This window comes from Helicoverpa armigera, chromosome 5 (genome assembly GCF_030705265.1).
Source record: "Helicoverpa armigera isolate CAAS_96S chromosome 5, ASM3070526v1, whole genome shotgun sequence".
NCBI lineage: Eukaryota > Metazoa > Arthropoda > Insecta > Lepidoptera > Noctuidae > Helicoverpa > Helicoverpa armigera.
Window position 1 is genome coordinate 12450884 of NC_087124.1, and position 22549 is coordinate 12473432.

General features: G+C 35.9%; 1 protein-coding gene across 4 annotated transcripts; it reads right to left on the bottom strand.

The window, feature by feature from the left end:
- Positions 1 to 239: 239 nt before the first annotated feature.
- Positions 240 to 21878, bottom strand: LOC126054918 (amidophosphoribosyltransferase). 4 transcript variants are annotated; one of them, XM_064034839.1, is made up of 14 exons: positions 21525 to 21878; positions 13206 to 13390; positions 9614 to 9722; positions 8825 to 8971; positions 7999 to 8122; positions 7360 to 7490; positions 6295 to 6413; positions 5653 to 5688; positions 4857 to 4946; positions 4160 to 4318; positions 3663 to 3790; positions 2965 to 3186; positions 2300 to 2420; positions 240 to 1796 (listed from the first exon to the last, which is right to left on the bottom strand). In XM_064034839.1, the coding sequence occupies exons 2-14, from the start codon at positions 13381 to 13383 to the stop codon at positions 1645 to 1647; spliced, it is 1716 nt and encodes a 571-aa protein (XP_063890909.1). In that variant the 5' UTR covers positions 13384 to 13390; positions 21525 to 21878; the 3' UTR covers positions 240 to 1644. The 4 variants fall into 4 exon arrangements, with proteins under 4 accessions (XP_063890909.1, XP_063890911.1, XP_063890910.1 ...); XM_064034841.1 differs by lacking the exon at positions 21525 to 21878 and adding an exon at positions 21201 to 21223; XM_064034840.1 differs by lacking the exon at positions 21525 to 21878 and adding an exon at positions 14017 to 14284.
- Between the last annotated feature and the right edge of the window lie 671 nt (positions 21879 to 22549).

Genomic DNA, 22549 nt, shown 5'->3' on the forward strand with positions numbered 1-22549 from the left:
ATAGGTGAATAAATATATTGCTTATTTTGTAAATAATTTAATTATCTAAAATTGTTATCTGTTTGATAAAACTTAATGTTTTCGAAAAAAAAACCCGTAACCTCGAACTTTGTCCTCAAATATTTTCGGAATCGATGTGGACTTTACATTTTAGTTAGGTCAGTTAGTAAGTCTTCACCAAAATCCAATGTCTAAATAGACTGGGCTAATTCTAGGGCACTGAAAATAAAACCACAAGCTTATAGAAAAAAAAACATTTATGTAAAATACATTTACATATTTAGGCTCTTCAATTTTATAACATTGCAAACAAAATTAACTAACAAGGTCGGACGAGTGGCTGTATGGAATGTTTTTTATACAAACTATGACCAAAAACATCCCATTTTGGAAGCAGGAACTTTTTTGAAAAAAAGGTTTTATTTGGCCACTTTTAGCGTTTGGTCCCTAAATTAAGATGAGCTCAAACTTACATTACGACAAAGATCTTAGTTGTTTGTGTACTTAAAATTAATATAAACTTGTACGAAATTATCATCAAAACTGATAGATTCATACATACAATAATATATAAATTTTACTGATAAAATATTCTATATACCCAATTTAAAATACATAACTAATATTATATGCTGCATAGATTTTGAATTACGATTATAAAATAACAAAAAATATGTATATAGTAAAATTATTTTCGAGGAATGTTTTTTTAAAAATAGTTTATTTTTTTTTTGTTTTAAATAATCTACTTATAACTATTTTACCAGTAGTGTACTTAGTTGATAGACTCTATAGTCGTAGCCAGCACGACTTTACCTAAAACAATTATAATATCTAATATTCGAGGTATAATTCGAATCAAATGCACATTTCAATGAGAAAATAACAGATAAACATAATGGTATTTTTTTAATATTTTTTCCTAGTGATATAAAATGAAAAAATTGCGAGACAAAATGTGAGATTTTATGTCATAAAAATGATAGTGTCTATAAAATTAACTACTGTAGATTCATACATGTCTTGGTTTTCTAACAATGTTTGACAGAATTTAAACCTTATTTCACATACCACGCCATATTTTATCTTATTATATAATAAGGCACTAATGGCTACCTCCACAATTAACTTCATAAATTATATTCAATATTCGATAACTTCTAAAAATATAAAGACAAAAATATTTTGTAAATAAAGTACATACTTATTGTAGAAAAATATTTTACACTATTTTAGTACATGTACACTTTTATCCATTCACACAAAGTAGTTTTTTTTTAGGTATTTCTTGTAATCGCAACAATCACCAATTTATTACAATTTATTGTATACGTTATTTATTTTCATTAATCAATATTTTTTGTGTATCAATATAATTGTTTTTAGAGGTTCTAACATAGATAATAGTCTGAACAATATTGGTTACAATGGTAGTTAAGTTGTAAGCGAGAGACTGTGAGTGATTCAGTAGAAGCTATAACTCTATACGTCATGTATAAACACATATTTTCTTTATATTTCTCAATACCTCACTTTAGTTATTATATAGAACCTCTGCAAACACTTAAACCAACACACAAAATACACCCACACCGTACACACACTTCACCATTCACTCATCACCGTCCGTTATCACTCTTCACTTCACCAGTCATCATCAGGCACTCCTCCTGGATACTCCCCGGTGAGGCAGGCAGTACAGTGTCCGCCGAGTCCGTCGCTTGGAGTAGACTTCATGTTGTAGTGGACGGCTGATACTAGGCCTTCCACGCTTAGGTATTCTAGACTGTCCGCGCCTGGGGATAGGGTTTGTTTTTGATTAAAGTTTTATTTTTGATTGTTTATTTTTTATTACATCATCTTATGAGATACGGAATGTACAGAGATATACACACCAACTGAGTACCTACATAAACTTACGACAAAATTAGTAAAAAATACGCTTGGTCTTATTAACATTTGGTTTACGTTTAGGCAATAAAGTTTAGTTAGTTTAGTTTTGATTACAAAATGGTTGATTTATAGCAACCAAAACTTGTAAACAGAAATAAAATTTCCGTATTCGAAGTGTCTTAATGCAAACAATTTAGAACTATGTTTTCATTACATTCTGCAGAAGAACAATAAATAATAATTTATCATTTGAACAGGTATTGAGATAGCAAAGTGCATTTACAAAACTTTTTTATCTCTTTCGCACAGTTTTTACCATAATCCACTTTCAAAACTGACAGATTTTAACTTCAGAACAGTTTAGACTAGTTTAGAGGGGATAAAATAATGATATTTATGTACTCACCAACATGTTCAGCGAGTTTGAAGGAGTCCATCTTGTTGGCGATGAGTTCCTCTCGTGTGGGGATGTTGATGCCCATGTAGCACGGGTACTTCAGCGGCGGAGACGCTATCCTTATGTGTACCTGTTGAAAGTGTATGGGGATAATGTGAATGTTTGTAGAATTTAGTCAATAGGAAAAGGTGACCACCTGAGCAGAAGTAATTTATTGGGTCCCTTTTGTGGTATAAAGTGAGGCGCCGGGGCGGGCTAAAGCGATGATTGGCCCGCAGTGCATCGCGTCATAGCCGTCACTCGAGATTGGTTCTTTGCTAATAAATTACTTCTGCGCAGATGTAGGTCAGAGCTCATGATTCGTGCCGATAACTATACTTTAGTGATAATTTCTTCAATTGGATGATGTTCATTGTCCCAGTCCAATTAAATTACGCAATCTTGAATTAACCGTACAGTAAATTTTGCTCTAGTCTAGATTGTCGCTTAGTTATGGAATTTGTACTCTTTACAATATTTGGTTTACCTACATAAAAATTACAATTCTTTTCTTACATTCAATATCATTAGTTCATAATTTTTCAAAGCATTGACTGTTGCATTATTCCATCTTCTTACCTGAACCTTAACTTAATTCTTCTTATTTCAGTTTACAAAGTACTGTAAATATTTACCTCAGCAGCCCCCGCATCTCTCAGCAGCTTAATAATAGGTCCGATAGTGTTCCCCCTGACAATAGAGTCGTCGATCAGCACGATTCTCTTGCCGCGAACATTCTCTGACAACGCACCGAACTTCTTGGCGACGCCGAGCTGTCGCAGGCGCGTGGAGGGCTGGATGAACGTGCGGCCCACGTAGCGGTTCTTGCATAGGACCTCCATGAATGGGATGCCTGACTGTGGAGGGGAATTGTAAGTTAGTTGTTATTAATACAGGACGATTTAAGTCCAAGTTCACCGACAACATAAACGTCCGTTTTTTCTTAAAACAACTTTTTACTATAAAAATTGAATGTATATCACATTCAATTGTTTTAAAGAAACCGTTTATGCTTGGGAAATTAAAGTATTCCTTTCTTTCTTCTGTTTGTAAACTACCTTAGTTTAGTACAGACAAAACAGTATTTACATATTCATTTGGCATAGCACCTCTAAGACGACCCGCTGTCCCAAAATAATGTCACTTTCATTAATCGTTTCGTTGGAAAAAATATGTATATAGTTTGCAGTAAAAACATCTGTGACGTCATATTTCATACTTTGATAAAAATTGCATACAAAGTTGCCGTTTTGGACGGTTCATAAAAAGTATTGAAATTGATTAGTTGTCAAAGTTACAGTATTTAAATATTTGTGAGTTATTTCGTAGTTACCTGTCTAGCGTATCCGTGCGCGGCGGCGGTGCCGGACTCGGGCACGGAGGACACGATGTCGGCGTCCACGGCCGACTCACGCGCCAGCATGCGGCCGCACTGCATGCGGGCCGAGTATACCATCTGACCTGGTGGGCGGAAATTACATTAAATATTTTAAATTTAAATATTTGGTGGAAAAAAATCCAAAGTTAATAATGAAGAAATGACATTCTTTCACTTGATTTGTAAGAGTTAGTTTAAACCGCTATTGTATTGGGTAAAGTCGTATTAAGATTACAACTAAAAAAAACGTCACATCACCGTGTATAAAAATACAAAAACACAAAATGTTATTGTTTGAATTTTGATGTTCATGAGTAGATTTAATTGATGCAAAATTCGTAAATCCGGATTATGACAACAGATTTGTTCATTCAATCTTTACTTAATCCCAAAAAAAACACTTATTTACTTTTAAAAACCTTGTATAAATCAAAAATATTCAAAATCCTTACCTTCAAAGATACTATCGGCCCTCGCGAAGTAGACATACTCAAATATACAGAAGGCCTGCTGTTTGTCGGCCGGCCGCTCCACCACGTCCACCGTTCGGATCCCGTGCCGAGACATCTCTAATATCTCGCCTGGCAACACTTCACGTACGTAGCGAGCACCTGTAGTGGGAAAATAAGGTCATCATCCTCCGAGCCTTTTTCCCAAACTATGTTGGGGTCGGCTTCTAGTGTAACCGGATTCAGCTGAGTACCAGTGCTTTACAAGAAGCGACTGCCCTGCCTGACCTCCTCGACCCAGTTACCCGGGCAACTCAATACCCCTTGGTTAGACTGGTGTCAGATTTACTGGCTTCTGCTACCCGTAACGACTGCCAAGGATGGTCAATGACAGCCGGGACCTACAGTTTAACGTGCCATCCGAAACACAGTCATTGGTGTCTAAGATATACTTAGAAAGTACATACAAACTTAGAAAAGTTGCATTGGTACTTGCCTGACCTGGAATCGAACCCGCGCCCTCATACTCGAGAGGTTGGTTCTTTGCCCTAGTGCCACCAAAAATAAGGTCAAAAATAAAAATAAGGTAGGTGGCGGTAAAATAAGTTTTTCTTCCATTTATATTGGCAAAATTAAACATTTGCATATTAATGTTTAAAATATGTGTTAATTATTAATTTCACTATATGACTATACTAACCGATAGAGAGGAATCCGCAGGACTCTGATGACACGACCCATCCTTCAGCTTTGTCTTCTACGCCGTTCTTCGCACAGCCGTTCATTAAAACTAAAATAAATATCACCATATTATTTTACGATCGAATAACTAAAGAATAGAAAAAGTACCCAACAATTTGGAATTTCCTTCAAAAAAAAGTATTAAATATTTAGGTATGTCTTACATTGACGCTTTATTAGCTAGAAGAAAACCCAATATGTTTGTTAAATTCATGCATATTACCCTTTTAACAGTGCATGGATATAGTTTGTGCTTGTGCAACCCATATAAAACATCACAACACTATGGAAAGATGAGGTCGTGAAAACATAATGCGATGTAGATTTTTTGTGCATAGCTGAAATTCAGAATTTAAGTTATGGTTAGCCAGTACGGTAGTCGTTTTACATCATCACTAGGCTTTTTATCTTCCCACTGCTAGGCACAGACCTCCTCTCAAACAGGGAAGAATTGAGCGTTAATCACCACACTTGCTCAAAGCGCGTTGGTGATTTCTGCCATATTTAAACCAAAGAAGGAGGTTTTAATAACGTAGTTTTTTTTTCTAAACTCAAATTGTCTGACCAGATGAGATCATAGGTTTCGAAACCCTTCCTAGGTGGCAATCACACGAAACCCATGCAAGTGATATTTTGGATTATGGTATGGACAATACAAGAAACAACATTGTGACAGACCAAGATATTAAAATGATCGGTGCTAGACCATGTTATTCTAAGAATGTGAATAATAAATGAAATGTGTCATGCATTACCCGCCGCATGCTGCGCCGACGACTGTTTGTAGACATCTGGAAATGTTCACTTATTACCATTTTGTGCAAAACAGTGTAGATTTTAGTCACATAGTTAAGAAGTTCATCATGCTGACATATTTGACTAAATATTGGTGTGATTTTGTGAATGTAGAGGTAATATGAACTTTGTTTGTAGTTGTATAGTGTTCATTTTTGTGTTTTAAGGAGTATTGAGTCAAATGAGCCAAGTATGAGCATAAAAATTAGATTAGAATTGGTAGGTACTGTAAAGTGTGCAAATATAGGAATGTTTTTACATAATATAACCCTTCTTCTGGTGCAGTTGGGTAACTTTGATATCCCAGTGTAGATCGAAACTTACATGCATTCATCCCAGATTAGCAGCATGGAATAAACAATCAAAATTATGGCAACCATGAGATTATAATGTATTTTTAATACCCATTTTTTTATACACAATTCAACTTGCCAATAATATGAGATTGATCTTCATAACCTACCTACCCGTAGTATTGTTATCAGAGATTGAATTTTACAACTTTTTTTTAGCTCTTTACAACTACGTAAAGTTCAATCTCCAATGACAAAACAATGAATAGATAGATTATAGAAATCCCCAGATAATATAGTAGTACTTACATGAAGATCCTAGAGGTAATATCTTGCCGAGACACAGCGGTCGGTTGCCGTAAGGGTCGCGGACCGCGTAGATCTTGTCTTTCAACATGATTACCAGGGAATAACTGAGGGGAGCCAGTCTGTGAAACAAAAATATTTGATGCTGTTGAAATGGGATTGATGGGGATAAAGGGTCTCCTATTATTTGAACCGACGACGTAACCCGATCGGGTAAATGTCTCAAGCAAAGACGGAACTATTTATTTTCATTGTTTATACAATATTCTGGATTTCTACAACGTGCAAAGGTTCCCAAGCTTTTTTGGAATCTGGAAGTCCAGTAAATGAAAATCTGGAGCGAAAGAATATGAATAATACAGGTATTTCATAACCTTTCGGCTATGTACCTTTGGATTTCCTACACTCATGAAAAATTCTAGCACCTATTAGAGGGTGGTTTCACCAATGTACAACAGGTAAAATTATATTGGATAACCAACTATTTCTAGCAAGACAGTACCCTTCTTTTCTAATCATCATCCTCCGAGCCTTTTTCCCAATTATGTTGGGGTCGGCTTTCAGTCTAACCGGATTCAGCTGAGTACCAGTATTTTACAAGGAGCGACTGCCCTTCTGACCTCATCAACCCAGTAACCTGGGCAACCAAGTACCCCTTGGTTAGATTGGTGTCAGACTGACCGGCTTCTGACTACCCGTACAATAGTTCTATGTATTATAATTTCGTAGTTTATGTAGAGTATGTGAGGTACGCTTCGCTACACCACCCACAACATGGGATTGAAGACCGCTCGCGCCGAACGCGTTATATTTACGTTAGTGCTATCTCGCTCGCGCGCGCATCTGTCTCGTTTCTTTTAGGTACTCACAGAGTCTTATCAGAGCGTTCTTATTGGACAATCGCGCGACGCTCTCGCCTGAGCGTTAGCACTACTTCGGCCCCTGTTGTTTTACACTTAAGCTCGTTTTCTGTATACATTTAATATACTTTATACTATACTCTTCTATTTTTACCCATCATCGCTGTTTTATTTGAACATTACCTGCATTGCTGCTACAAGTATTTACCTCATGAGATGGTTGATCCTCGCAGGCCAGTCGGGCCCGTTGGTCTCGCCCTCGGGCGGGTTGAGGCACAGCGCCTGCGTGATCAGCTCCGAGTCCGAGTGCGTTGACAGGCCCACTCCGCGACCTAACACCTGGAAGTTATTGGAAGTATTGAACAAATAGGTTCTAAACATACCAATGATACATACTGGTCAGTGGTCAGTCTACTTGATTGATAGTGACATAACATGTAACTTTTTAAAAGTACCTATCAACTTATAGGTATTTGTAGGTATGTAGATATATATATATTTTTTATGTTGGGTATATTTCTACGGCATATTAAGTTGTAGGTACTGGGCTTATTTAGGCAAAAAGTTTAAGGAAAATCTATCAAAATATTAGTACAAGGAAAATAACAAAGTGCGTTAAGTTTTTACGCAATACCTGAAAACAGTTTGATTCGCATATATTTTTATAGTTTGATATACTTTATATTTTATGTATACGAGTTCTCATTGGAAACTTCCTTCTATTTTTGAAGTCGGTTAAAAACGATTAACTTTTGAATTATACATGCAATGACTCAAAATTTCAAGAAAATTACTTCAATCAATGATTTAGTGGTTATATAACTAAAAAAGTAAGTTAGCTACTTACCATCTTCCTCAAGCTACTGCAGTTAACGAGTTCTCCATTATGAGCGACGGCGAGTGCTCCGTGCGCCGTATGTACTACGAACGGCTGGCAGTTCACCTCCTCTGATGCTGCTGATGTCGAATACCTGGGTAAATGAGGATATATTAATCATCTGCCGAGGCTTTTCCCAATATGTCTAACCGGATGCAGCTGAGTACCAGCGTTTAGCTGACCTCCTAACTCAGGTACCTGGTCAACCCGATACACCTTAGTAAGACTGGGTGTCAATCTTCCTGGCTTCTGACTGCGCGTTAGGACTGCTAAAGATATTCAAATGGCAATCAGGACCCATCAATTTTACGTGTCTGTCCAAACACGGAGGATCTCATCATGACAAGATAGTCAACCATCTGCGGACCGACCGCACCAAGTAAACAATAAACCAACGCTTAACGTAAACTTCCCAATATTTTATCCATCTGCAAAGCTTACTAGAGATCGGTATTTGGCATTACTTTTCAATATGGGGCTAATGTAATTTGTTTTCTAGTATTAAGCTAATCTATACTAATATTATAAAGAGGAAAACTTTGTTTGTTTGGTTGTAATAAAAAAATAAAGTCAAAAACTACTGGACCGATTTAAAATATTCTTTCACCATTAGAAAGCTATATTATCTGCAAGTAACATAGGCTATATTTTATCCCGGTGGGGGCAGTAGCTCCCACGGGACGCGGGTGAAACCGCGGGAAAACGGGTAGTCTACAAGTAAAATGTATAGATAGATATCCTAATAGTAGTTTATTATCGTAGATTATCTTAGTAGTAATTCAAAAACTAAATTTACCTAGTATGTCCAATGCCGAGGTTTCCCTTAAGCTTCTTCATGGCTTCATCGTTGAATATATTGTTGACGAGCCCCATGCCTTTGTGCGTGTTAAAGGTCCGTGCGCTTTTGCCCTCTGACGTCACGATACCCGCTGACTCTTGACCTCTGAGGAATTTAGAATATTGTTAATTTGGATACTAGTGATACTTATATATTGTTAATTTGGATACTAGTGATACTTATAGGACTTATAGGATATTCTCGAAATCTCAATAGAAATGGATTAACGGCTTAATATGGAATTAAGAATGGTATGGTGTGTTTATAATTTGCTTCCGCTAGGATATATAAAAGCTTTATAATAATGTGCTGAATAGTAACATTGTAAGAACAATTATTTTCTGTGTTGTTAAGGTTATTCCCCGGGTTCTCAAAATTCATAAGTTTGGCGGATGAGGGGCGGACGTTAGTTGTATTTATTTAGGCAACAGTTAGATAAAATAACGAACTCTATTATATGGTATGTAATTCTGGCTAAATCGCAATCGACTACCAAGAGTTCTCATAAATATCACTAGACTAGCTTCCGCCAGCAGTTTTACTTGCGCATAGGGACATGAGAACAATAAAGACATTAACTTGAGAAAAGATAATTAAGTGAAATAACACTTCAGTTGACAAAGTCAAGGGAAAGGGATGAAGGGACCAAACGCTTTATTCAGACCAAATGGAGATTCTCAGGATCATCCAGAGGTTCTCGGTTCCAAAAAAAAGCTATTTAGTGAAAGTTGAAGAAATTGTTCTTACCTGTGTTGGAGCGCGACTAATCCTAGACAGATCACCTGGGGTATGTCCACCTGGGTAGGCCAGTCCCCGGTGCTGATGGCTCCGAACACACCACATTCATGAGTCAAACCTGTAACAAACATATTTATGATATATGACTTGTAAATATGTGGTTAATTTTCCAATTTGTCAAATCGGTTCAGTAGTCTAGGAGTTAGAACACCCTGTAACAAGCATATTTGTGGTGTAAGACTCGTATATGGTTCATTTTCCAATTTATCAAATCGGTTCAATGCTTTCGGGGTTAACGGTCAGTCAGTATATGGACTTGTAGCAGGATACCTATAGACTATACGGTTAATTTCAGAAAATGGTCTTGCTCCCCAAACCTATTCTCTCTCTCAGACATACATCCAGAAAGCATAGTATAAACTTGCGGGTCTTTCGAGCCGTACAGCTGTTATTTCAATACACGCCCGACAGATAAATTGATATCTACGAGCATCCCGACTCATTATAAATATAACAAAGCTAAATACACGCCTACCAAGAATTGTTATCTCCAATTTTATTAATAAAGTTTACAGTTAAGACCTTGTAATATTGGAACACTATTAAAACCCGTTCATGGAATCATCATTCATTCATGGTTCATGGTCTTCAATTAGTATCGACCCAGCTTTTCGCGTGTCTTTAGTAACAGTACCTAATGAATAAAGATACTTATCTCCATTCATTTCTTAATTAATTGACTACAAAATCAGTTATCATCATTGAAATTAAATTAAAGTATTCTCTGAGGGTTATCTGTTGCGGAAAAATTGCTTCGTTTGAGACTTTGGTTGTTAAAACCGGGCCAAACCAGAATACGAGACTAGCTGGATTATTTTGACGAGACTATATCAAACATTGATTGGAATATTATTGCGAAATATTTGCTGTGGACTGTGGACTTACCAACTGACTGAAGTAAATAAATAATTTATTTTTATGTCCCATTCCATGTGAATAAATGAAATGAATTATGTAATAACCAGTTTAGGTTTAATAACCTGGTTAAATAACCAGGAGCAATAAGGACCAATTGATTTTCGTCTATTCAAGTCAATTTATATGTTCGTCTTCAAGACAACTTCCTGTCCAACCAGGTAACGACTTGGTAGGACACACTGCCACTGGGTTTTGTGCCAAGCAGTATGCCAGCGGCATATACCTACAAGCAGGAAAGTTATGCGCGCCGGCAGCAGGAATACACACCGGCAGGACAACAGCAGGGCCGTCTTAACATATTTATACTTTTTACATACTTGATAGCTTGATTTGCAATTGCAGTAATTTTTATTTGAAATGGTATGCACATTAATAGAATTCATCTCAATCACGTGCTGACAATAATCAGTGACAATCATCGATGCACCACGTGGTTCTTATCAAAACAAAAGCTGATCATGTAATATTGACCTCTGAAGTCTGAAGTTTCATCAACGGTGATAATAACTCACACGATAACACTAGGAAATATTTAGTTCCGAACTTTATCTAAAGGTTTTTTAGATCAGAGTATGGAATAATACTGTGTTAAGCTTAAATTGGTTAAAAGAGATAATGAGATAACACAAGTTTTTTGGACAGAAGGACCAAAATTTCTACTGTCGATGAGACCAAACTTTATCTCGTGTTGACTATTAAGTAAGTACATCTGCGGACTAATTTCTTGCTAATGTTTTTTAGACGTATATGTAATGACGCAATATAGCAAGGTTTTCCGTACAATCAGCTGTTTTCTGATACATATCGAAATGACATCATTTAAAACCATGGCGCAGCATTAATTGCGAAGGGGCAATAAAAATTATGATACTAAGTGTGAAATCAACAATGGTTAGGCGAAACATGGTTGTATAAACTGTGTCAACATACCACATTGCCATTAAACAAATGTGGAGGGTATTAAAAATGCTAAGTTTGCTCTTAACAAACCCAGTAATTCGCCTTGACTGCGTATCTGTAATAGTTGTGTCTGATCCCTCATAAATGAATAAAGATCACTCTATTGGCGAGAGCCTCATGTAAATCCGTTCAGTATTTTGTTATTTGCGAACAGACATACACACAGATTCAGCTGAACGTAATGATGAAGAAATTATTCCCCCTAATAAATCATTCTTCTTAATACATGGGCCTACAAGAGAAGGCATTGTACGAAACGTTAAAAAAATATCGATAAAATATTGGTAATAGCCGTACAGCATGGTCATCTCAAGGTAACCGATAAGGGGTCCATTGTAGGGCAGCATGATAACATCGCAGAAAATATTACGTCCGATACGGAATAATTACATGGTTTAGTGAGTAGGCAGCTAAGTAGCTATAACACAGCCTTTATTAGGTTTCAGCAAGCGGATTCCCTGCATCTACTCCGCGCTCCGAGATAAAAACTAGACAACAGCCTTCCTTGATAAATGGGCTATCTAATACGGACAGAATTTTCAAATCGTTCCAGCAATAGCTGTATATAATAAATCTGAGCTTTATTAGCATATAGACACACACTGCATAGAGGGCAGGCGGCCGACCATAAAACTTAAGCCGAAACCTTTGCAGCATGAGAATAGAAAAGAAAACATGCTGCGCCGACCCCAAACAAAATTGGGATAAGGGCAGGAGGATGATTAGCATAGACACAAACGTATAGACAATCAAAATTCACCGTACATGAAATCTAGCTAGGGATTGTTGATGCAACAGGTCAGTGGTCTGTCACAGTAGAGGTCTTTGACCTAGCGGTCTATCACAAAATGCTATTACTGAAAAATTAAACTGTGGTCAACTAACTCAGTGATGCCTGTGGTATTCCATCACCTGAAGAAGTTAAGTAAAAATAGTAAAAACCTGAAGAAATAAAGTAAAAAAAGCAAGAGGCTTTATCTATGTAACACCAGATTGTATTTCTTCTTTTACGTTTGTAATCCCCGCAGAAGGCAATGTAGCAATTACATTCAACAAGGAAAAGGCAATAAATAGACGAGAGTTTAATACAAGCAGCAATGTCCGTCAATAAGAATAAAAACTTTAATGGTACCGGAGTACTTTGAACGGATGCTTAATCGACTGTCTCTTCAAACGAGACATCGTAAAAAGAAAACGTTTATGTTTCTAATCAATTGCAAATACTGTCCCGACTATGCGATGTCGGGGCTACTTGATACCGACTGACATGATGATATATACTGGAGAAATGTGGACAACGTTTTTTTGAATTAGAAGTAAAGAGGAAAATTTTACTATTAATACACCGCGTTGCATTTAAGGAAGCTTTAAAAAGATTCGGATTCGATATGTCATCGGATGTATTTAGTCTTAGCAGCGTCCATTTCGAATACTATATTTCGTTGATGAAATATTGGCAACCCTAATGCAGGTAAGTCTTGTAAGCAAGAAAGGTGGTGTCTTGTTAATACACTACCACTTTTATCACACCTTAATTTGTATCAGTTCATTCCTGAATTAGTTTCAATTGCCTTGGGTAAATAAAACGCATAAACTTGCAACTCCTATATATATCCCGTGATATTTTGGTCCTACCATCCTCAAAAAAAGCAAAATCACAAACCTGATTCCACAGCTCCTCTTCCAAATCGTTTACTGTTCACTTTGACTTCCCCTACATTCATCTTGGCTTCGCAGCCAGGAGTGTCTTCGACTCCTAAGCGCTCCATAGCTGCCTGCGTGTTGTTGAGGTTCTCGCAGCCGCCTTGGCAGCAAGAAGATGGTCCTTCTGGACCGTTCATGTTATTTCTGGAAAGATCGAACGGAGACATTGAGTTCTGATGATTTACATAAGTATTTTTTTATTTTTAATTGGAAATATGTAAAGAGTGCGTTTATAGAAGTCCCTTATTCATTTATGAATTATGATACATTTTTGTTTTAGACGACACTTCCGTCGGTGTTGGTCCTTTGGAGTTAAAAAGGACCAATGCAATTTGTATGCAATGAGACTTATGTCCAGCAGTGGACTGCGATAGGCTGATGATGATGATGAATGCAATTTGTATCGTTTAATATTTAAAAAAGGACCTTGTTCTAACTGGAAAGTGGATTTAATAAAAGTAATTCTCTTTTACGTTCATGCATTATCATTCATTTCTGTATTAAATGAGTCGCGAGCCGGTTTTGGTCCTTCTGTTGTTCGAAGGACCAAAAGATTTTCTTATCCTCAATTTAGTAAAAACTTATCCAACCATCAATTATGACATTCAAGGTATGACCGTAAGATTTAAGGAAAAGGCTAACTTAAAATATATATTGTTGATTTTAATTAAAAACAGGTAGGTTAAGTGGAGGTAAAGCTAGTACCTAACCCTTTATGACGACCCAAAATAGCAAAATAAAAAAATACTTTCTATTGTATTTTCACTTACATGTTAACAGCTATCACCAAGTGACGACAAAAAGTAAATATCCAAGTTTTTTTTTTTAAATCAAAACAAACACTAAGGTCACTAATTGCTCTGACCGCACGAAATCACACAGCGACGTTGAGACTCAAACTAACCACACTCCCTTAACACTTTAGATTATAAACGACTCCAACGTATATACAAACAAGTTTTTAATGCCAATAACATTACAATTGCTCGATAATAAAACAAAAACATGTGCTAAATTCACATTCGAACAACTGACAGTTTCTCCACCACTAACCGCCGCTCCCAATATCCTATCTGTTAATTTACCCACTAGAGATAGATTTTTGACATTATGAACCCCATAGACGTCATATCTCCTATCTCTAGTAACCAAAACAATAGATAGATAGAGTATTGGGAACAGGCGTAAGTTCCGATTTTAAAATTATGACGTCAAGGGATTGTTTAAATAATATATTTGACGTCATCCGATATTAGGAGGGAGATAATTTGACCGATATAAGTTGCTAAGCGATTGTTAATAAGAATTTTAAATATTTGCGTAGTTTCTTTATGGGTCAGAAGGAGGGCAGGGGTGAGGGTAGCCTAAAAACAAATTAATCTATCTCACATGTCACACGTGTTCTTGGAACTCAGGAACAACCTTCACAAGATTTTTGCCAACTGCTATTAAATTCAAACTTTATCGTTGATTAGAAATTCTCTTCTCAACTTGTATCGGGGCCACTATTACAATACTAATAAACTGGTACATTAAGTATTAATTGCAAACTAATAACAGTTCACAACTAATTGTGGAAGGGAAAAGTACAGTTGTAATGTCGATAGCCTGCCCGTCCTTTGAGATACTAGGCTTAAGACTGCCGTCCATCTTTCCACATGTAAACAAGACGTCAATCAGAGTGGTCAATATTAATACTTGTTGTTATTGCATAATTGACATAAATTTCGGTGCGTACAGTTCACAAAAGAATCTAGACTTCTAAGCTTATAGTTTGTACAAACCATTTGTGCATTAGAGGTCTGATTGGCGGTGTCTTTTCCAGTTTGCGGTTTTAGATCCGGATTTGTGATTGGCCTTATGTACAGTTAGTAAACTGTACCTGTACCATATAAGGTCTTAATGTTCTTAGCAACGTTAAGTTGTCTTTACATCTCGACTTGCGCAGCATGAATTAACAGAGATTATCATTTAAGCGAAGATCAGGATTCAGGGCGAATATTTTAGGTAGTTAGTTACTGCAGAAGTTGTCGCTAATGTCGAGTCATGATATTTTTTCTCATTTCAAACAAACCTAAAAACAATTGGCGATCAGCAAAGCAGCGAACTGGCCACATCTTACGTATGAATCGTTATCAATAAGAAACAAATGATGAAACATTCAAGAAATGAGTACATACATACAAAACAAAAACATTAATTTTCGATTCGAATTCCGAGCATTTATAAACATTAGCAATACGCCGTTGATGTGTCGTCATTACAAAAGACGCTTGACTCGTAGGGGGTCAGTTATCTTGTGACTTTAAGTACATTTCCACGAGGGGGAGCAATAAACAAGCGCACGATAAGATTATTGGAAATTAACACAACATTAATAATTGTGCTGATGACAGTGCCTCACTATATTTAGTAGTCTCGAGTAATATAAACATAGTCATGTGCATATATTTTTGTCACAGTTTAGATATACGGTGAGATTATTTTGACCTTTGCAAGTATTGTATCAGCAGGTCTCGATTCTTGATTTGCAAACTTTTGCACTAATTATAGTGTAGGTGTCTTAGTGATAATTAGTTGTGAGGCAGAAGATTATACTTAATTATCGATATTTATGACTCAGTTTACTTTTATGCGCAAAAATGGTCTTTGAATACGGGACTTTTTGGCAAATCTCACGGCGACGGCTTATATGCGACCTGATATTTTCTAGTGCAACATTATAACATGACACTGACTTGGTTGCAACAGACAGTAGGTACCTGCCTGATTGAATTTCTGGTAGGTAGGTACAAGAGCTATCTTGCATCATAACGAGCGATAGATTGGTTGTGATGTGATGTAATCGTACTACAGTAGGCACGGTGTTATTGAGCAATTTGTGCAAGTACCTTAAGAGAATATTAAGTAGATAGATAGGAACCTAGAATTTATAATTCTTATGCACTAGGTGTTTATGTCCCTTTTACCTTTCCAATACAATATATTGTTAAGATATCAAGATATTTCGGGAGATAGTAAAATTTTTAGCTGCATACCCTGGACTTATGCTTTAAACCGCCACAAGGGACCAACTTTAATTTTTCTGTTTTGAGTTCCAACAGAGTTTTGTACTGGGTATAAACTTAAACAATTGTAATTTTCCGCAGTTAATTACACGCTTTTTATATGAGCTATTTATAAAACTATATACCAACATTCTTCAAAGTATGTGAACATATTTTATTGTTCATTTTCTTCGCTTGGAATTATTATAGCCCCTGGCCGAAATAACTGCCTTGCGATAGTTAATTTATGAGATTTACGTTATGTCGGATGAAAGGACCAATTTTCTCCACACAAATACCTATAGAGTGTAGATAAGATGCTACCTTGAAAAAAAAAACCTTTCAGGAAAAAAAAAAATACCTAAGACCATTTTTTTATTTATTCCGTTCCAGAAAATGAAAATTGGTAGGTAACATCGGGGGATGAAACTATTACCTAATGCCTAGCGACAGAAAACTTACGTGTGTGATAGCTCTAAAATTATTAGTTTTATTTACGTACAACTAGTTGTACCGTACAACTATAGTAATTTCTCTCTCGTTTTTTATACTTTTGTAAACCAAGCCGCGGGTATCATTTGTACTGCAAAAAATCCGCTAAAAATATATTGGCAAACAAGACAGAAGCACGCGATTTCGTATGACGTAAGTTTAAGGCGTATGGACTGAGTGCGTATCGCGACTTATTTGTGTTCTATCGCGAGACCCTAGCATAGCCTTGATTAACAGTTCAAATGAGAACGATAACACATACTTGTGTATTTTTTTATATTATATGCTGCGTATGTACATTTATTATTATATTATTAACTGGCTGGTCCCCGCGGTTCCACCCGCTCCGAGACGAGAAGTAACTCCTAGACTCTAGGCTTTCTAGACTATCAGCAGTTCAGCAAATAGTACTAGTTTTGGCGTGAAAGCCGGACAGACAGGCAGTTACTCTCCCATTTACAATATTATGTCGAAACTTCATCAAAAATTAAGCTGCCAAGCTATACTAGTGATTCTGAACAAATTACTTTCAGTTTTGCACTACATTAAAATAAATAAGTAATTTAATCATAAAAGACTTTATGTAACCTTTTACAAAACTGCTCCAAATTATCTATTAGTGCTACCTATTGTTACAGGTCGCAACTGTCACAAGAAATTCGCAAATTGGGCAACACTATTGAGCACTTTAGTGTTACCACTCTGAAGATTGAATTTGCAATATTGCATTATTTTTTTCTCAATAGAATAGACGAAATATGAGAGCAAAATATACTTTGAGGGAGTTCTAGCTAGAGTACATAACTTACAAATTAATAAATTGAAGACGTTACCGGAATTGAAATGGGAGGATATTAGATGTGTATTATAAGTAATATCAGCCCCGGATCTTCATTTTTTTTTAGGCGGGGCAAAAACTGAAAAATGCCGCCCCTCTACCTACTTATGTTTATTTTCACCAACGAAAGTCACTTTTTTGGTAGGTAAAGGATTTAAAAAAATGTGTTCAAATCATTGTAGGCTCAAACTGTAGGCCAAGTTATGAAAGTCGAGACAGATTAATGTACACAAAAAGTTAATAAGTTTTAAAAAGCGTTGTAAAGTAACAAGCAGTCGGAAGCGCAATTTTTTTTGTTTTTGAGGACTCCATAAATATATATTCTTTTGCTACATTTGACTTATAAAAGGTAAGACAATGTGGATTTGATTTACGAAGCTAACAAGGGAATGTCTGCATAACATTGCGAAATTTTTTGAGCCTATGACACAAAATTACCTGATCAAGTACATTGTCAAGTAACGAATTTTTTTAAGATATTTGTTTGAAGACTTACAAATTAAACTGGGAATTATGTACAAATAAAAATAAACCGCGATTAGAGCGAATGCCATTTGTGTTCATTGATTCGGTGCGTCAATAAAAATAATAAACCATCAGAAAAATAGCACGCACATTGTCATTTAGCCTCGAGCGTAGGGAGCGAGAATTTTTTCATTTAGTTGGAGGATGTTAAGGCGAGGAAGTGGTCAACAATAATTCCATAACCGGCACGCGCATCTAAGGCGCCAAAAGGGGTCGGAGCGTCTGAGCGGGGCGAGGATAACAATACGCGCGCTAGCTTATAACTAAAAGTCGTAAGCGACAAAATGGTTTTGTAATTTTAATATTTAGAAATGATAATTTAATAAAAATTCCTACTACCATTTTAAAGAGTATGTATATACTCAACTACTAAAAAAGTTAAGAGGCTTAAATCGGTCCCGTTTGCCCATAATATGTGAATCTCTTTTTAAAAAGAGGTATGTTTGATATATTTTTCTCTGTTATAAAAGTTACCTAATCATGTTTCTACAACTAACAAAATAAGGCTTATATCATGAACTTTCAGGTAACCAAGTTGTATTTTGATCCGTTTTGTATTTACTGAGAAAAATTGACATCCTTGGCGCCAAAAATTCCAATTCGTCCTCTTAAAAGTGAAAAATAATCTAAATGATCAATTAAACAAAGCGAAGGCAACTTTTTTAGAAACTTTTCTTGTCAGTATCGTGATACGATGGAACTTCCTTATCAAACGGGTGTAATTTCATCGAAATTTCCTGGAGATGGGGCGTCCCGCGGCGCCCCTGAGACCGAGGCGCCCGGGTTACTCGCACACAGTGGCGGTTTTAAGTCTGCCAGCGCGCTGGGCGAGATATGCATGTAGTTGTCGATTGCGCGAGCGAAGCGAGCGCGAATTTTTTTTTATTGTTACCAAGTGAAAGCAAAAATTACGTAAAATGTAACCCAATCGTACATAAGTTATTGCTTGTTGGTGAATGCAAAAATATGGGGATATGGCTTCTGATTGCGCGAGCGAAGCGAGCGCAAACTTTTTTGTTATATTTTAGAACTCAAAACAAAATTACTTAAAATGTAGCCCAAACGTACATAACTCTTTGTTGGTGTTGGCGCCTGTAAATTTTGGGACTTAAAATAGTACGGAAACTAGAAGTTACTTTCTTATTAATAAAAAAAACTTAAAAACGACGCTACCTTTTTACCTTTTTGAAAAATAAAAACAACTGTAAAGTGAAGCAAGCCCGAAAATTTTTGAGTTTTGGATCACTAAAAGTCCTAAACATATAATTAATAAAACGAGACTATGAAGTGAAGAAGCCGCGAGCGAAGGGAGCGCGAATTTTTTTTAGTATTGGGACATTAAAAGTAGCTGTATGTGATAAAAAATTTAAGAGTAAAGAAGCCGCGAGCGAAGCGAGCGCGAAAATGTTTGAGTTTTGGGACATAAAAGTAGTGTTTGTTCCAGAATTTCTCATATTTAACGCGGAATTTAACACAAATTCGCTTCGGCGCCCCTGAGCCCGCGGCGCCCGGGTTATTCGCACACCCTGCACCATAGGTTAAGACAGCCCTGATGCTATCCATACATTTGGATACAGTTCTTATAAGTTGCGATCTTTGATGAATGTAGGATTTAAAGTCAGGCAGCCGCCTGATTTTGCCGCCCCCTGAATTTGCCGCCCGGGGCATGGGCCCCGGCTTGCCCCCCCCTAGATCCGGGGCTGAGTAATATAAGATGAATATAAATCTAATTTAACCCTCCTTCAAATAAACCGACTATCTCATTTTTTCCACATGCTTTGGTCCTTCCTTGTAACCGCAACTTAGAGCCTAAAAGATCACTATCTATCCCTTTAAGTATCATTCCATGTCAATGTCAAATCAGTTCATTGCTTCTACTGGCAAAAGCAATTTAATCCTACAGCCTTTAGATAATCATAAACAACATAAGGCCATACTAATTTGCATTGTAAATAACAAGATTGGCGCAAATAGTGTTATTTTCTTTAATATCTATGTAGCATGAACCTATTGATAGACAGGGCAGGCAATAAGTAGGCCAATAACACCAATTATTGGCCATTGTAAGCTATTTGCTGATACAAAATGTAATTTAATTGAGTCTGAATTAAAAACATTGGATAAAACCTATTTTCTTGATAAAACTTTTTTTTTATTTTATACTTTTTTCTTGGAATCAATGTGGAATGAATGAAATCATTACCAATAGACCAATAATTCTATCCTCAAAATATTTTTGGACTACATCGAAATACAATATTGGCCACTTGAATAAACAATAGATAAACAATTGTGTCTTGTGGATCCCTGACTGAAATACAATGGAATAAACTTATATGTTTATCAGAGATAGAAAAATTGAAAAGATATGAAATTAATGATATAAAGTATAAGTTGAACGAGTTTTTATCTGGAAATGTAGAGATTTATGACTAAAACTTATCTTTAATATTTAATTGGGAACTTCAAATATTGGGTTTTAAACAATAATTATACAGTCAATTCTTATACTTAGATAATTTCTTAATCACTATGATGCAATTCGTCACATGGCTTGTTAAACAAATCAATATCATTTTGTGTCCGGTTCATTTGTTAAAAGATATCACACAACATTGTAAGAATACGGAATGTATTCTTGATTGTATTAATGCTTAATTGATTAAGCTCGATTTTTAAGACTGTAAAGATAAAAAGATTTTTTTTTTTCATTTTCTCTTTATTTAGCAAAATTAAACTTTTCAGGATTTTCTTTTATAAAAAAGGTTTATCAAAAAAAATATTTAAAATAAAACACTGGTTGGTAGGTACCAGCAATTAATTTTTAAGATTTTTTATTTTTATAACTAGAGGCAACTTATACAGCATGGTTAAAGTTCAATAAAAACAATTAACTCCAAAGTTCAATAAAAATAGTAAAGCCATAGGAAAATGCATAAGAAAAAAACAAATGACACTGACATGTGACTGGTGATTTTTTATCAAAACAAAACCATGCTAAATGTCAACAAGTTCTAAAAATCAAACAAAATACGAGGCCATAAGACCTAACCTTGCTTTTAACCATCAGGATTTCCCAATTGGACAGCAATTGTCGCAAATTAGCCGTAATACGAACACATGTGACATGCGATTTTAATATCACCTCATAAACTACGTAGAATAATAAATCGTAAATCAAAACCATGTGGTCCCACTCATAAAATTATGAATTAACATTATAACCGGACCAAAATGAAAAGGGCATTACAAACAAACAAAACTTTACAACTTTCCTGAATTTAATTTTGTTGCATTATTTATGGACAACAGGTATACGCACACCTGACCTGATTATTGTATTAAAATACAGAAGTTTTTAAAATTGATAACTCACCTGGACGGTTTACTTGAGAGCAGAAAAGTTCGCGAAAAGTTTCACTGTAGTTTTAATCGCGTTTAACAGCAGCGGAGCGGCAACTTATGTATTTGTGAAGGAAGTAATTTCGTACAGCACTCTCGTCTGTATTCATTCATTTGTTTGAATTAGTTTGACGTTATGTGTGCGACAAGGAAAGAAGACTGGAATAAATGAGAGTGCGTTCAGAAGTTATGTCAGACATTTATTTTGCTTGATTTATTTATTTGTTTTTATTTACTGTTATTCAGTTAAAATTAGACAAAATATACTTTCATTTGAACCTCCTCTGTTTGTAAATTAGCTTTCAAGCCACGAGTATAGAGAAAAAAGCTTATTGTTTTCTTAATCAGCTATTTTATTAGTAAATCAAGTTTCGTCAGAAAAAATTGCTATCATCTGATGTTATTGTTATATTATCTTTATAATTGAACCAGAGCTAATTACTTCTGATGAAAAACGTAAGCAACCAGATTCATCGAGATTTTCTTATTATTCTCCAATGCTCTATTGATATTTCGGAACAAACTTTCAGTTCTATAGTACGGTAAACCATCTTGATACTTGATATTTTATTTTGTTTATTTTGTATGTGTATAACAATGATAAGGAGTTCATTGCTAAGTAATACCACTTCTGGTTAATATAAAAACCGGCCAAGTGCGAGTTGGACTCGCGCACGAAGGGTTCCATACGATTATTGAGCAAAAAATTCACGTTTGTTGTATGGGAGCCCCCCGAAATATTTATCTATTCTAGTTTTTAGTATTTGTTGTTATAGCGGCTACAGAAATGCATTATCTGTGAAAATTTCAACTCTCTATCACGGTTCATGAGACACAGCCTGGTGACAGACGGACGGACGGACAGAGGAGCGAAAACAATAGGGTCCCGTTTTACCCTTTGGGTACGGAACCCTAAAAAAAACCATCTATGGGAAATCAAAGCAGTCAACGGACATGTAAAATTCACTTAAACGACCCGGCTTACTTATTTACAATGAA

Bases quoted from the DNA above. Each gene is read 5' to 3' on its own strand.
- LOC126054918 (XM_064034839.1), bottom strand. From the start codon at position 13,383: ATGAACGGTCCAGAAGGACCATCTTCTTGCTGCCAAGGCGGCTGCGAG. The intron at 7,491-7,998 runs GTAAGTAGCTAA...AATAACTTCCAG, and splicing joins GCAGTAGCTTGAGGAAGATG to GTGTTAGGTCGCGGAGTGGG. The intron at 6,414-7,359 runs GTAAATACTTGT...TTTGTTTCACAG, and splicing joins AGGATCAACCATCTCATGAG to ACTGGCTCCCCTCAGTTATT.